Source organism: Chiloscyllium punctatum, chromosome 37 (genome assembly GCF_047496795.1).
Source record: "Chiloscyllium punctatum isolate Juve2018m chromosome 37, sChiPun1.3, whole genome shotgun sequence".
Lineage (NCBI taxonomy): Eukaryota > Metazoa > Chordata > Chondrichthyes > Orectolobiformes > Hemiscylliidae > Chiloscyllium > Chiloscyllium punctatum.
This window is the reverse complement of record NC_092775.1, coordinates 40,727,952-40,744,418: the sequence shown is the minus strand read 5'-3', so window position 1 is coordinate 40,744,418 and position 16,467 is coordinate 40,727,952. Positions and strand designations below refer to the sequence as shown.

The following is a 16,467-nucleotide window of genomic DNA, read 5'->3' as shown; positions in this document are numbered from 1 at the left end:
ATAGACTATGCACATTGCATATTTAGTTCGACATCATCTGGAAGTATATTTCTGCTGGCATCAAACTGAAGGTGAAGTTTGGCAGCCTCTGGAAGGGATCAGCCTGCCTCATTCCATTGGAGTCAGATCCGAACCTGAACCTAGAACTGTAATGGGGAGGAAATTACACAATATCTGATCAACAGTGCAACACATTAATAATAAATCTGAAATCAATAAGAATCTTGGGTGACTGGAACACAAGCTGAACCGAGGAAGCAGTCGAGTCGGGTTATTTGTAAAGCTGTAGGTGCCGCTGTTTCCCCTCATTATCTGTAGATCATGATCTTCTTAATTCAGGAAGAATAGAAGGATGAAGGAACCTTCATAGAAACAGACTAGACTTGTTGATCTCCATTAAGCGACAGCAGAAATAAATCCACAAAACCGTTCACGGACCACGAAATTGTTTGGAACCTGGAGTGGGGGAAAAGATAAGGCGGCCTCGAGGATAAAGCCTGCAGCTCGAAGCTGTGCAAGAACCGGGCTGATATCAGCTTATTCTTGTTTGATGTTACGAAGCAGTTTCCATCCCCTAAACAGCCCATGTTAATCCAATAGGATCCTGTTCAAAACAGCAAGAGGTTTTACAAGGTTCGTAAAAGAAATGATTCTTACATCATCTCCGGCTAATTTTAGGTGATGGACTTAATATCTTTTTTAAACCCATCAAACGCTGAGATTATTACTGTAATCATCAGGGTAAGTAACAGATGTGGCTGTTTTTAAAATACCGGCTCAATCCGCTCCGGTTAAAACGTTACCTTTTCTAAAAAAAATAATGTCACTGTAATAATAGAGGGCTCGTGTAGCTGACAATTGTCTTTTATTTTCTCCCCAAGGGAGTAGCGACACGCACAGCCACCCAGTTTGGTGCTGGGCTCAACGTGATTGCAAAGATAAACAATGTGCTGGTAGTTGGACATAAACAGACCGCTACTCTCTAATTCCATTGTCAGAAGAGACAGATAGTTATCACGTTTTGGGAGGGGGGCTCGGAGGGATTAATTCTTTTTTAGCAAATTGCGCCAAATTGCACTGCTGTTATCAATCTAACTGTACCATTAGAAACGATGGAGGAAATGTCTTGTGAACTGGGGGACATTAACACAGAGCAGGTTCTGACATACCGCGGTTCCCCCGCCAGATAACAATGGAGCCAGTTCAAGCAGAGGGCCGAATATGTGGGAATGACCTGTTTAAAACTTTGCCGCCACCGATTCAATACCAACGTTACTGAACAAGCAGGATGCAGAATGTCAATTTAAAGGCACAATTTGAAAAGGACAGACGATGATGTCTTGCCGCAGTCCAACATGAGTGAGGTTGGGGTTTAGAAGTTGGCATTCAGGACCGAGCTTTGTTCGCTATTGTATTTTCCAAACATCCGTCCATTACTCCCACCGAAAAAACAACGGTTATTCAGTGCTAGCCTCGTCTTAATCCCGGGATAGCGCCGATATGAGCGGCCCGATGTGAAATCCGTTTTGACAGAGGGGGCTAATGAGCGAGAATTCATTTTGCTCAGTGGGGGGCCAGGATGGTCAAACTGGAGGAGTGGGGAAATATTTGATGGGGTGGGGAGCAAACCGTAACCGGGAAAATACTTGGCGACCGGTCGCTGAATTTATTGTATTTTGGCTTGTTCTCCCGGCAGCTCGGGGGGTTCCAGTGATGCTAAGGGGACGCGGAGGGGAAATAAAGCAATTCATTTCTTGCCCGGACCATGTTCACATGAGAAGCAGAGTTTACAGCATGAATTGTAGGAAATAAACTCTGACCCACAATTGAAGGAAGGAAAAGTGTCCTCTCAAATTTTGACTCAATCCAAACTCTTCCCCTGGGTATGGGGCACTGGAATACCAAGTGTTGAGCCGGGGTTGGATAAAATGGTAGTAATTTAAAGGGAATATGGGGCAACATTTTAAGATGGGTGTTTTATTTTGGCAATTGATACCAACTTCAGTTTGATTTCTCAAGTGCTGGTCATTGTGCAGAAATGCCTCCAATTCATTGAGGAGCAGCGCGCCGGAAATATTGCGGCTCCTCCAAAGAGCTAGGGATCGTTTAGTTTTGATGTACGTGGACAGACTTCACTTTAAAATACGTTCACAACACTGGCGTGTAATTTCTCAGACGGGGAGTTCTTAAATAGAATTTCTAACCATTTGAGGCATGCTGCTTTTTTTTTAACCGTCTAAGTAAAATAAAACAAAATACAGCTTCGGATTTAGCAAAAAAAAATGCAGTAAAACAATCCCTTTATATTGAAAATATGGAGACCGTATCTTTGTCGAGGCACGTTGTGTAACCGGTAAATGTTGCAGTTTCATTGTGACAGGTACAGGCTGCTGTTTGAATGAGGGCGAACACATACGGAGTGCAAACCAAATAGCAGCAAACACGTCTGCTGAAGTTTAGTGTTCCCATTAGTAAAGACACTGATTTTATTTGTGTATAATTTTATGTAAAGGCAAGATCAGACGTAACTGCACACGAAGCAGTTTGTTGACTTCAGGATGCAACTTTGCAGAGTGTGTGGAATAAAGCGATCTTTTTTTCCCCCCCAAACTGTTGGGCTTTTGTTGACTGGGAGCAAGTTGAAGAGTTCTGGCTTCCTCTGGCAGTGTAATGTGATCCCCGCTAGGTAGCTGCTGCCCTCTAGAAGCTGCGTGCCTCTGCGCTGCAGTTCAGCTCCGGCGTGTGGACAGCGCTCACTTGCCTCCTGCAGCAAGACGGCACTGGCCATTGGGATCTCGCTTGCTCAGAAAAGCAATCTGTCCCCTGAGCAGATTAAATGAGCTATTTGTTTCACTGATTAATGGATAAAGCACCGCGCTCGCACGACCTGACACTGCGTTAGAGATGTGCTTGTTCCGTTTTGTAGGTCATTTGGATCTGAGGAACACTTTGAATCTCACCACCAAATACCTTTATTTTCCCCAGCTTCGAGAATGAACGTGAAAGCGGTCAGATGAAAATCCTGCTGGAAGTGAGTGTGATTTATTAAATCCAGCCTTACTGATGAAAACTGGGAAAATGCCCGCGGGAATAAACAGAGGGGAATCTCGGTCGACCAGCTCCCTGCCTCCAGATCCCATGGAGATCATCAGGAGCAAGGCTTGTTCCAGAAGAGTCAAGCTCAATGTTGGGGGACTTGCACATGAAGTACTTTGGAGAACTTTGGACCGGTTACCCCGGACTCGACTGGGCAAGCTTCGAGATTGCAATACTCACGAGTCCCTTATGGAGAGCTGTGATGATTACAATTTGGAGGGAAACGAATACTTTTTTGACCGTCACCCCGGAGCTTTTACATCTATTTTGAATTTTTATCGCACGGGCAAGTTGCATATGATGGAAGAGATGTGCGCGCTGTCCTTCAGCCAGGAGCTGGACTACTGGGGAATAGACGAGATCTATCTGGAGTCCTGCTGTCAGGCCAGGTATCATCAGAAAAAGGAGCAAATGAACGAGGAACTGAAACGAGAAGCTGAAACAATGAGGGATAGAGAGGGAGAAGAGTTTGATAACACCTTTTGTGCAGAGAAAAGGAAGAAATTATGGGACCTTTTAGAGAAACCCAGTTCCTCGGTGGCTGCCAAGGTAATCACCATATGGTAAATTTAGTGAAAGCTGTTCATTTAAAAATAAATATTGCATTCAGTATTAACACATTGAATTCACAGTATAAGGAACTGTATTGCAGGATGCCGTTTGAGGCAAAATGATAATTAGAGTAAATCTAAATGGACAGATAGTTCATTCCACATAATCTATAATAGATAGATTTGTGCTGTGAACTATGAATCATTATTCCCAAAGCAATAAGAAGTGAGGTAAACATAAGAGCCATCCCAACATTTAAAATATGCAGCCCATTTTAAAATCAATGTAGCTAGTTGTTTTGCAGGATTCAGTCAGGCTTCTAGACTGCACTTCTCTTGTTAAACAATCGTTAGGATCTTGTCTTCATGCATGCTCTTGCACATTACAGTAACTTGCATTTTTTAAAAGAAAGGCAAGCTTATATGGCATAACACACAATACTTGGTTTATGCTTTGCACATTTAATGGTATATTTAATTATTTTATTTAAGAAACTGTGCTTGAAATGACTTCATAAAGTGCTTTCCATTCTGATGAGCTGGATATTTCAACAGGAGTGCTTTCATTGCCCTTTATGATGGGACTGAGATTGAGTTGGTGTAATCTTGTTTGGAGACTTCCTATTTGAAAGGATTTTCTAGCATTCTGATAATATTTTGAGAAGAGCTTTGAATTTGTGCAGGAATAGCAGTACCTGATTTATTCTTGACATCTGTTTTAACATTTACATATATTGATATTTTCTTTTCCATTTAGCATTTAATATATTGTAGTGAGATGACTGAATAACTGAGTGAGGACCCAACAGAATTGGTACTAGAGATGGCAAACAAAACTTATGAAAATATATGATGGTGGTCACATTGGGCTTTACTACTTACAACTTTACTATGAGCAAAAGCTAATCCACTACAGAGGATAACCAGAGACCAGTGAATTATTAGGGTGTTCACTGTACTGTCCAAGAATAAGTTATTAACTTAAGTACATAAATTCAATCTAGTGACTTGTTTGAACAAACATTTCTATTCTATGTACCAGTCTATAACTTCAAAACTCAAACATACATGATGTGAAAACATTTGGAAGTTTGCAATTTTTTAACATCAAATATATCTCCTGGTCAGGTGCCAGTTAAACCTGCTGATAGATTTGAAGAGTTCAGAGTGCATGGCTATTAGCATTTTGTAAATTAGGTTGCAACACCACAAGTTGATGTCTTTTGAACTAAATCAAGTAACCAACCAATAACAGGATCACGATGCAGTGTGAAATATAATTAATAAGGAAATATATTATTTACCCTATCACCCATTTAATCAATGACCGCTTATGCAGTCAGGAGGGCTGCATTCAGTTTTGATCATGACCATTAAGAATCTAAGATAGTACAGAATGCAAAAAATATCCATTAGTTCATCAAAACTGTTTGCCCCACAGTGGCACAGTGGTTAGCACTGCTGTCTCACAGCGCCAGAGACCTGGGTTCAATTCCTGCCTCAGGCGACTGGCTGTGTGGAGTTTGCAAATTCTCCCCGTGTCTGCGTGGGTTTCCTCCGGGTGCTCCGGTTTCCTCCCACAGTCCAAAGATGTGCAGTTCAGGTCAATTGGCCATGCTAAATTGCCGGTAGTGTTAGGTGAAGGGGTAAATGTAGAGGTATGGTTGGGTTGCGCTTCGGCAGGTCGGTGTGGACTTGTTGGGCCGAAGGGCCTGTTTCCACGCTGTAACTAATCCAATCAGGTATGAATTGCCCTTTCTTAGACCCAATTCGATGCATCTAGTTTACTGATAAAATTTCTGAAGGAAACCTTCAGGAAGCCCCCGAATAACAAATTGAAGGATCTAGGAGATGGTCTGGAGTTCCAATCTGTTATCTTAACATTGACAGATTTATTTTACCTTGTATGGTAATTTGTCAAGTCCAGTGCAACACTGGGACCATAGTGTTAGCATTGAGCAAAGTTAAATCAGACAGATGAAAAAATGGTTCATAAAGAGCTCCAGTTCACTTCAACCAGATGGTACTTGTCTAAGAGCTTAATTAACCTGAAGCAATATTAAGTTATGCAAAATTACTGGTGTGAAACAGACTTGCTAGTCTAACAGTTGAAAGTGTCATCTCTTATCATCAGTTTTCAAAGCACCAAACCATTCCATGAGAAGTTATGTTTTACTACATCTTACACTTTCAATAGGACAAATTGTGCAAATTACTGCATATGCAGAAATATTTTATAACCAACTTGGGCAGTCTGATTACTCCTATGAGCAATTTTATGAATATATTAATATGTGACTATTTGACATTTTAATTAATACTTTAATCTGTTGGTGCCTGTCAACAAGTTTGTTGCTGGGCTGCTTATGTGTACAGGGTTATCCTCTGTCTGCCAGTTTAGCTGCCTCTTCCTAACTTTCTTTATATTCTTATATGACACCTTCTTTATTGAGTCACTTTGAAAATGGCAATTTATTTTTCATTAGGAATTCTAAGTTTATCATATATATACTTTATGGAATCATGTTTAGCTCACAGCTGAGCAAATAATGCACCCAATTGCTCTCTGTAAATTGGAGCAAACAGAATGATAGCAGAACATATCTCTGTAACAGTGTTATACACTGAACCTTCAGTGCCAATTATGACATAGCAGGATTACAGAATCGTAACAGTGCAAAAGAATGTCATCTGTGTCTGCATCAGCTCTCCAAATGAGCATTATGATAACAAACTTAATGACATTATATTTAGATATTCTTAAAGAAAAGATACCATGAGTAGCAGGGTGATGCATTTATATCTGATAGATTTCTGCAGAAAGGCTGCATATGCCTGCGATTTATTACATGTTCCAAAGGTCATGTTTGCCAAATAAATGTCTAGCTCTGATTTATACTTGAGATAAATTGATGTTCATCCTCTGTAGCTTTATCTTCTAGAATACAAAGTTCTACAAAGTAAATTTCATTGCTTTCCTATACTCTTGATCAGATTAGTCCCTGCCGTATCGGTCAATGTTCCATGTATTTTCCTGATTCCCTTTAGTTTAAAATTAAGTTTTGATAAATAATTACAATATAAACTAATAAAATCAATTCGAAATTCATAGTATCTATTTACTGCCGACTCTGAAATGTGTAAAAGCTCATAATAACTTATCTAAGACGAGTTGGTTTTATTTATTAATGCAGATTTAAATGCTAAACTCTAAAAGTTTAAACTGGGCAAAAGTTTAAACATAGCTTCAGCAACACATATACTAAATCTGAAAGCTTTTAAAGCCCTAGTCAATACAGACAATGACTCCCATAGAAGCACATTAAGTTGTTGTATGGCAAATATTTTCAAATAAATTTTGACGTTTATCAAATGTTGTAAAATAAATTTTGTATGGAAGTACAATATTGTGGACTACATTAGAACTCAAGAAAGAGGCTCAATTAAAACTCCAGTTGGTTAATCCTGAGCTGATTGAAGAGGCATTTTGTAGTGCATGATGCTTAACTGCCAGGAAATGGGGAAATTAAAAAGAAGAGTTATGGTAGTAGCTTGGGCACCTATTACTTCTTCAGATGACTAGCTGTGGGGTCACTGATGGTCTTTGGAAGTATGGTCTTCTGCCACATTTTGCAGCAGAAGAGTGATAAACAACAGTCTTCAGAGTGGAATCATAAAAATTAAGATGGATGACTAACATGGTGTTTGCATTGACATCTTGGCATTGTAAAGAGTGAATATATAATAATGTCCCTCATTTTTGTTGCCAATATGCCACATTTATTTGAGTTAATATTCCACAAATTTTCCTGATTCTTTGCTAATTAGATTTTAACACAAAATAATTACAATATAAATTGAATCATAGTAACTAATTGTGTATTGTAAAATGTAAAATGTGTAATAGCTCCAAACTAGTTATAGTGTGGAGAAAAACATATAGTATATCAAAAAAACTTAAATGATTTACAAGTAGAATAGCTAAACCAATAGATTACACTGTAGATTTATAAGTCTAATTGAAAGGTTCCATCAAAATACTGTTACGTTTCAGTTGCCTATCCTAGCCAACATTTTTCCTTCGGCCGGAATCATGTAAAATGAATTAACTGATCTTGCCTCTCAGTGTTGTTCATCAGGTAGCATTTTGTTCAAATCGGCTCCCATCATTGAATTACAACAATGGTAACACATTAAAAATAGTCTGCATGAAATGCATTGTAATATTTTTCAGATATGATTAGACTTTTATATGTGCAGATAATTCAAATTATTTATTATATCTCTTTGTGATTACTGATGTGTGGCATACAGAACCTTTGCCTCCTTCTGTGTACTTTATGTTTAATGATTACAGTACTGTTCAGATTGGTAGCAGGTTAGGTTTCTGCTAATATCCTAGTGAGTTATCCTGATTTGTACTACTCGAAGCAGAGCTACGTCCTGGTTGAGTTCCACAAATTGTTAGGTGATGGATCATACACATTTCTCAAGAGAAATAAATAATGGTTGTTATTGTTGTCAGCATTTCATAATTTGTTTTACTGTACTTATGTGGTGCAGTACTAATAAAAATAGGATATAGTATACTGAATCTTTGAGACTTTTATACAAATCATTAAATAAGATAAATTAGCGTTGAGTGATTGAAGGTGAAAATCATTTAATTTAGATTCATACTTTACATAAAAATGTTAAAAAGAAATTGGCATGTTACAATGTTTGCATTCTATTTCATAAACTGATTTAATTTGTACAAGAGCACAATGCTAAATCTGAAACAAAATCAAAAAGTGCTAGAAATGCTTAGCAGGCCAGGCATCATCTGTAGAGGGAAAAACAAAGCTAATGGTTTGCATATTATATACCCTCACCAGGAATGCTTTTAGTAGATGGAAATATAATATCTGTGTGATGGTGAGTCCATCACCCTATCCATCCTGAATGGCATCCTCTAATATAAAGGGAGATTGGTGCTGAAATTGGCAGCTGCTTTCTCATTGTAAATACATAATCATATTGCTCATCCAAAATATTGTTGCTTTGGCCAGGCCATTTTTCTTTTAAAGAAGGTATAAAAGGGAGGGTACTATCTTTGGGAGGTGTCGACACTTTACACATTGACAACACTCCCCCTGAAAATAGAAACCATCATTCCGTTCCCAACCACCTGCTCTAAAAAAATCCACCAACCCCTCTCATTCACAACCAAATTCCAGGGCTTGCCTCTTCCCACAGTACATGCTTTCCTCTTCATTGGCCTGCTTACAGTACTGGTAGCGCCAACTACTGAGGTCAGGGCTCTACCAATACTGCTGGAGCTGGTCAATCAGATTGGGCAGTAGTATTTGAGGGTGGGACTTCCTTTCCAGTGAGGCTGTTAGACCCATAGTTTGGCAAATTGACCTACTGCCAGCATGTTAAGGCTGTGGAATAGACTTCTTTCTCATCCATAGTCTAATGATTTATTTTCCTATTGAGAGGTTATGACAAATCTGCAACTCCCCTCCTGACTCCCTTAGTTTTCTTCCCAATGTTCCAAATTGACTTTTCATCACAACTCAGAAAAGACAGAATGCGTACATTTTGCACAAGGCCGAGAGTAGAAGGAGAAAACTTTTGAGAATTCCTATTATAGGGTGGAAAATGGGATAAATTAAATGTCAACAGGATTGATGGCTCAAGGCAAAAGGATATGTTAAGGGGAAATGGACTTACAAAAGATGGATCCCAGAAGGTATTAGTGGGAATAGTGGAGTCAGGACAAATCTGAGGAAATGGTCACAGAGGTCATGACCTGAAATTGATGAGTTGAATGCTGTGAATACCAGAAGGCTGGAAAATGACAATCTGAAAGATGAGGTGCTGTTGCTCGAGCTTACGTTTCATTTGAACAGGCCAAGGACAGACAAGATAGATTGAAAGTGAGGCAGCAAATTACTGTGACAGAGACTGTCACTTTTGCAAACTATGTAGAGATGTTCTACAAAACAGTGATGCAGTTTACACTTAACCTGTGCAAAATAGGAGGATACCACATCAGGAATAAAAAAAAACTTTGTACTTGAAAGAAATGAAAATACATCGCTGTTTCCTTTGGAAGAAGTGTTTGGCACCCTGGATAATAGAGAGGAGGGGGAAAGGATTGTTGTGCATTTTCAGCCTTAGAATGGTAAGGTACTGTGGGAAGGAGAGTGATTGTTGAGGGTGGTTTGGGGAGTGAACTAGGGCAAGTTATTCCAGACTGTGGGTTAAGACACCTGATGTGGTCGCAGCGCTCACAGTTTGGCTCAGAAGATCATTGTCCTTCCAGTAGCAATGGCAATTGCACAGGGGGAATGATCTAATCCAGAGACTCTAGCAGGACAGCCCTGGACCACTGGAGCAATGCCATTAAATGGCATGGGATAGACTGTGAGCCCTAAGTGTACTTCAATGTTAGAAAACTTTTCTAGTGGTGAATTAAAGTGGGCGCAGAATGTTTGTGTATTGACTTGGCACATGCAAAGGCCAGCAAGTCTGACTGACAGACTGTGGGAAAATTCACGAGACTGCAACCTTTACAATGCTTTTGTTAATGTCTGTCGGTTGTGCAGGCTCCTCATGTCTGAATAGCAACTTTGCTTCACAGGTACCAGCAATTGACTCAAGGGGAAGGAAGGGAGAGGAACAATATCCGTCACACAGTTAAGTAAAGGCACTTGTTTAAGTGGATGGGTTTTCCTGCAGGAACTTTTTTTTTCCCGAAAAGTTCAAAAGAAGTGTTGCCAAAGTGGAATGTTCCTTGTATTTATCTTACCTGAGTAATGTCTTTCACTGATTGATGAACCAGAGGAGTCTCAGTGTGCATTCTCTTTTACCAGTATGCTGGTGATCCTATTTGGAGTTGCAGTAGATTTGCAAAGCTGCAACTGACCTATATTCTATGTTATTAGTCTGACTTCGCTATTAGTTCATTTAAAACTGATAACTGTGTAAGGAAAAGCATTATTTTTCAATTCCAGGAGAAATGACCTTGATTAAACAGTACTTTTGTATCATTTCAGTATGTAGTTTGCAGAGTTATACAACTTTTCCAATGATATGTCATTTATAGATAGATAGGTAGATTCCCTACAGTGTGGAAACAGGCCCTTCAGCCCAACAAGTTCACACTGACCCTCCTAAGAGCAATCCACCCAGACCCATTCCCCTACAGTGAAGTTCCCTGTGAAACTACCATTTATAGTGATTGTGATTATTAATAATGCAAATTGTGGAAAGATACATTCTCAGTTAACCCTTGATTGTAAACTGAATGATAATTCCATCTCAAGTTTTAAAATCACACAAACCAGCTTTGTCATTTGCTTTTGTATTTCATAAACATTTGTTAAATTTAGTTTTTATTGCTGTAACAACCTAATTGCCTTGGAACAGTGAAGTCTAATGTGGAACATTCTGAGAGACAGTTGGTCAGCAGTCAATGGAATAAAACTGGTGACTTTACTGTCTAGTCAGACTAGGAAGTGTCTTCTCTTTACATTACTTTGTATTAATCATTTATGATAATGATGAAACTAATGACAGTATTCAGTATGAATGTCCAAACTCTTCCACAGTAATTTTCTTACTGCCAGCAACACCAGGGTTGTTTGAATCATAAGCCACTTAATACGGGCAGAACTTAAAATCAATTACAGTGAATATGATTTTGCTTAAAAAAGTGAAGCAATTATGTAACACATGAATGAACACAGTTCTGGTTTCAATTTTTGCCTCCTTGTTTAAGGAGGAATGAAAACGTATTGGAGGTGCATCAGAGAAGGTTTTCGAGATTGATGCCTAGAATGAGAGGATTGTCTATGAGCAAAGGTTGGATAGGCTGGACTCATGTCTATTAGAGTTTAGAATGGTCAGGGGTGATCTCATTGAAGTTCATAAGGTCTTGAATAGTCTTGACAATGTGCAGATGGAAATGCTGTTTCCTCTTATGGACAAGTCTAGAATTAGGGGACATGTTTAAAAACTAGGATTTCCCTTTTAGGACAGAGATTTGAAATGTATACCTCAGAAGGCAGTTGAAATGGGATTATTGAATATTTTTAAAGCAGAGGTAGAGTCTTGTCAGTTAAGGAATCAAAGGTCTTTGCAGATAAGTGGGAATGTAGTATTTGATACACAAACTGATCAACTATGATTTTATGAAATTGCGGAGCAGCTCAAGCAGCTGAATGGTTTACATCTGCTCCTAGTTTATATGCCAAACTATATTTATATAGTTTGTAGCAATTGTTTTAATTTATTTAGAGCTTTATTTAGTAGCAAGCAGCTAGAAGTTTGTTTTAGTACAGATTTTAATGATGCAAAATGTAAAACATTGCAGAACCTTTTTGAAAGAGTGTGGAAACTGTTTTCACTGCTATGCTTTAGATTGCAGACTTTGGATTGTCTGGTAAAACCTTTGGAATGATTAGGTGGAGGCAAGGAAAGCTATTACAAGTGTGAGGTGATGGATTTTGGGAGGTCAAATGCAAAAGAAAAGCACACACTAAACAGCCAGATCCTTAGGAGCATTGATATATGAGCAATCTTGGGGTCCAAGTCCATAGCTCCTCATAAGTGGCAACACAAGAGGACAAGATGGCAAAGAAGGCATATGACCTTCATTGGTTTGGCATTGCGAAATAGAATTGGCAATTCATGTTACAGCTGTATAAGACTTTGGTCAGACTATTTTTGGAGTACAGTGTACATTCTGCAGGCAACGCAATAAAAAGGATATGCAGGCTTTGGAGATGATGCAGTAAAGATTTACCAGGATGTTGCTTAAATTGGAGTGTGTTAGCAATAAAGAGAGGTTGGACAAATTTGGATTGTTTTCACGAGAGTGTTGGAGGCTGGGGGACAACCTTAGAAGTGTATAAAATTATGAGACACATGGACAGGGTTAATTGGATTCTCTTTCCCAGAGGGGAAATGTCAAATACTATGGGGTGTAGGTTTAAGTTCAGAGGGGAAAGTTTAAAGGAGATGTATGAGGAAATTGTTTTACATAGAGGGCAATAGGTATCTGGTCCATGCTGAGATAGGAGGTGGTAGAAGCAAATATGGTAGCAAATTTTAAGAGACATTTAGGTTCACAGAGGAAGAGGCAGAGAACAGAGTGATATGGAATGTGTGCAGGCAGATAGAATTAATTTAGAATAACATCCTGGTCAGCATGGACATAGTGGACTGAAGGAGTTTTTCCTATGCTGTCCTGTTCTATTTTCTATTGACTATAGTAACTAGCCAGTTTTCTCCACTGTTGAAGATGCAAACACTTAGTGGGAGTGACCCTGTAGGTGAGGGTAACTTTTTTGATATCAAATCCAAATTTTTCTTATGAATTGTACAGCATCATCCATCAGGGATATTTAACTTCATGGTTACTATATAATTGAGTTCTTCTCTGACATTTGCACACATGTATTTCTCAACCAAGCTACTAGCTAAACTTTGGCTTGGGTACTGACAAAACTTTGCCTCTCTGTAAGACAGAAGTCTAAGGGCCATTGTGCTGCTTCTAACTTTCTCAGTTGAGATTAATTTGTTTAGCAAAGACTAGCATCAAACTTGGAACCTTCCGAATGCTGAGTAATTTTTGTATTGTCTTTGACAACTGAAGCTCACTAGTGATTTTTAATTAAATCCATCAAAATCTACATTTACCTCATTATAGCTAATTTTAGCGGCGTGTCGATGCTTGGAAACACTTTTCTGGTTAACAGCAACCTTATTTACTCACAGTTCTTTATAATTCCATATTGCTTAGTGACTATTTATTTGTATTATTTTTATACCCAGATGTTGTTACACCAAGTACTGACCCTATGAAAGGCTTATTGCTTTAAAAAAAATCAGTTAATTATAAAGAGAAGACATTAAGCTAGACAAATTGTTTTTGTAAAGTAAGTATATAAGCTGGTTGATCAATGTGGCTTTTCTGATTAAATAATATGAAGGCACTCTATATTTCTGATTTTCATTTATTCCATGTTTGCATGTTTTCTTTATTTGCTGTGTATGATACCAGATATGGATCATATTTGTGACTGAAAACCTTTAACTGATTACAAACCTGTACCATCTGAGCATAAGTAATTTGCACAAGCATTATCAGGAAGAGCTGTCTGAACCTGATTGCCCCTAATAAATCCAGGTGCAAAAAGGCAACAGCTAACTTTCACCAGGGTACACATTGAATGAAATGACAATTTGAGAACAGAAACCTTATTCAGGTATGATTAGTTACTCGAGTGTGTATAATGTTATTATACAAGGCAAAAGTGAGTACTGCAGATGCTGGGGATATTAGAATGGTGCTGGAAAAGCACAGCAGGTCAGGCAGCATTGGAGGAGCAGGAAAATCGACGTTTTAGGCAAAAGCCCTTCGTCAGAAATCATTCCTAATGAAGGGCTTTTGCCCGAAACGTTAATTTTCCTGCTTGAGTGCTGCCTGACCCGCTGTGCTTTTCCAGCACCACACTAATCTTGACTCTGATGTTATTATACAGCCTGGCTATTAAACTTACCAACAAATTAGAATTGTGTATATAGTTATATATCTTGGCTTGTAAACAGTCCCATCTGTCACTAACAAAAAGCTACTTTTGTGGAGTGAAATTAGACACAGTTTTAGAAACATGATTTGAATAATTTGTCCATCTATAATTTGCATTTGAATTGCTCTGATTGAGATGTCGCTATTTAATTGGAAGCTGTAGTAAGTTATTAAGAAGCCTGTTTACACAGCAGAGCATCTTATAAATGTGTATATACTTGAAGGATGTATGTTGTTCTTTACTCTAATGCCATTTAGTCAATTTGTATCTAAAACCAAAGAGTTTTTGTTAGTATATAGAGAAAATAATAACTACTTAGCCTTCCACAGATGTCTATTGGCTTATCAACATCATTGTGCTCAATCGTGTGCCCAACAATCATAATACCATAAACAGAATACAGGACATGCTTTTGCTTATCTTTCTGTGTGTCACAGTTTTCAAAGTTCAAAACTTTGCATAAAAAGTTCTTAATTGGTTCATTTACTTAGTGGTTTAATCACTGTAACGTGTTGACATCAACATAACACCTGGGGTGAATAATTGTGAATAGTGGAGTTGGAGCTGAAAAGAAAATTGGTTTAATAATATTTGAGGAATATGAGAAACAGTAGTTGTGAGGAGAGATTTGGGATTCTGTGATTATCTTCATCTCGACAAAAAACGGTAAATAAAATATTTAATATATGAAAAAAAGTCTTATTAAACATTTTACTCAGCTGAATAAGTAAACACTTCTGCGCGAGCTAATGAATCTGTGGTGAAAGGTTTATCCATTTTAAATTAAGAAGAATCAGAAACTCAGGAATTAAACTGCTGGTAAATTTGAGTTATTTATCTAATTCTTCTTTGCTTCCTTCCCTTTTTTTTTGTGTTTCATTTCATTCTTTGATCCAATTATAACTTGGCCATTCCTAAATTATCAATGCTATCACTGTCTGTTGGTACTGTGTTACAAACCTATGAATTAGGAAAAGGAATAGGCCATTTGACCCTTTAAACATGCTGTGCAAGTCATTGAGATCATGACTGAACTGTTTGTGGCCTCAAACCCACATAAAAATTGGACGAATTGTACCCCAGCAGGACCAAGGACAATGACCTCACAGAGATGTCTGCTAGGACTGTGGGTGAGTGTATAAACTAGAGTAGCAGCGAGACAGGAATATGACTGGGGATACAAAAGTGAGGGAACTAATATGGAAATGAAAGATGGAAAAGTGGAAATTAAAAGTGGAAGATAGAGGAAATAAGAGCTAGCAGCAAATAGGGCCAAGTATAAAAAGGTGTAAAACATAGTAAAACCAGTCTAAAAGTACTGAAAGTATAGAGAAGTCACAATAAGGTGAAAAAACGAACTGTACCAAATAGTTGCAACTTGATACAATTATGATTGTCATTATGTCTACTTAGCTGCAGGGTGACTGAATATTCAAGAATAACAATCGTACATTAGCATGGGCAAAAAGGAAAAGGAGTTGGGGTAATGTTACTGAAAGATAAAATCTGTGCAGTGGCAAGAAAGGATAATGATGCAGAAAATGTAAAAGTAAGATCAGTCTGAGTGAAGCTAAAATACAATGCATGGTGAAGAGCATGAGTGGGAGTTGTCTATGGTCCTCCAAACAATAATGCTAAGGTCAGAGATGACATTGAATGGAAATTAGTATGCATGCAACCAGAGTGCAACAGTAATCATAAAGGACTTTAATCTAAATATAGACTTAGCAAGCCACATTAGCAATTGTACCATGGCAGATGCAATCCTGGAGTGCTTGCAAGATTATTTTTAGATTATTCCGTTGATAACCAACTAGCGATTAGGCAATTTGAGATTTTGTTTTGTATGATAACAAGGGGTTAATTAATAATCTTGTTGTAAGAAGTTCAAGACAGTAAGTGAGCAGAGCTGAGTATGGTGGACATCACCAAAGGGAAGGTGCTAGACAAATTGAATGGACTGAAGGTGGATAAATCACCTGGACCAGATGTACTAAACCCCAGATTTTTAAAGGAGATAGCTGAAGAGAAAGTCAAGGTGTTAGTGGTGATCTTTCAGGAATTGCTAGAGGCAAAGAGGGTTCTAGAGAATTGGAAAATCATGAGCATGACACCCTTGTTTAAAAAGGGAGTAAGGCAAAAGATAGAAAATCACAGGCTGATTTGCCTGTGGGTATGATTTTGGAGTTCATTGTGAAGGATGAGACTTATGAACACTGGAAAGTGTACAGTAA

The 16,467-nt window shown here is 38.3% G+C and overlaps 1 protein-coding gene across 2 annotated transcripts in view; it reads left to right on the top strand.

Annotated features, from left to right (window-relative positions):
* Positions 1-328: 328 nt before the first annotated feature.
* Positions 329-16,467, top strand: part of kcnb1 (potassium voltage-gated channel, Shab-related subfamily, member 1) — a 368,666-nt gene continuing 352,527 nt past the window's right edge. Inside the window, exons 1-2 of one of the 2 annotated variants that reach the window (XM_072556636.1) lie at positions 329-633; positions 2,986-3,645. In XM_072556636.1, the coding sequence (XP_072412737.1) occupies positions 3,064-3,645 (582 nt within the window). In that variant the 5' untranslated portion in view covers positions 329-633; positions 2,986-3,063. Of the gene's footprint in view, positions 742-2,985; positions 3,646-16,467 lie in introns of both variants that reach the window. The other variant, XM_072556637.1, reaches the window with a different exon arrangement.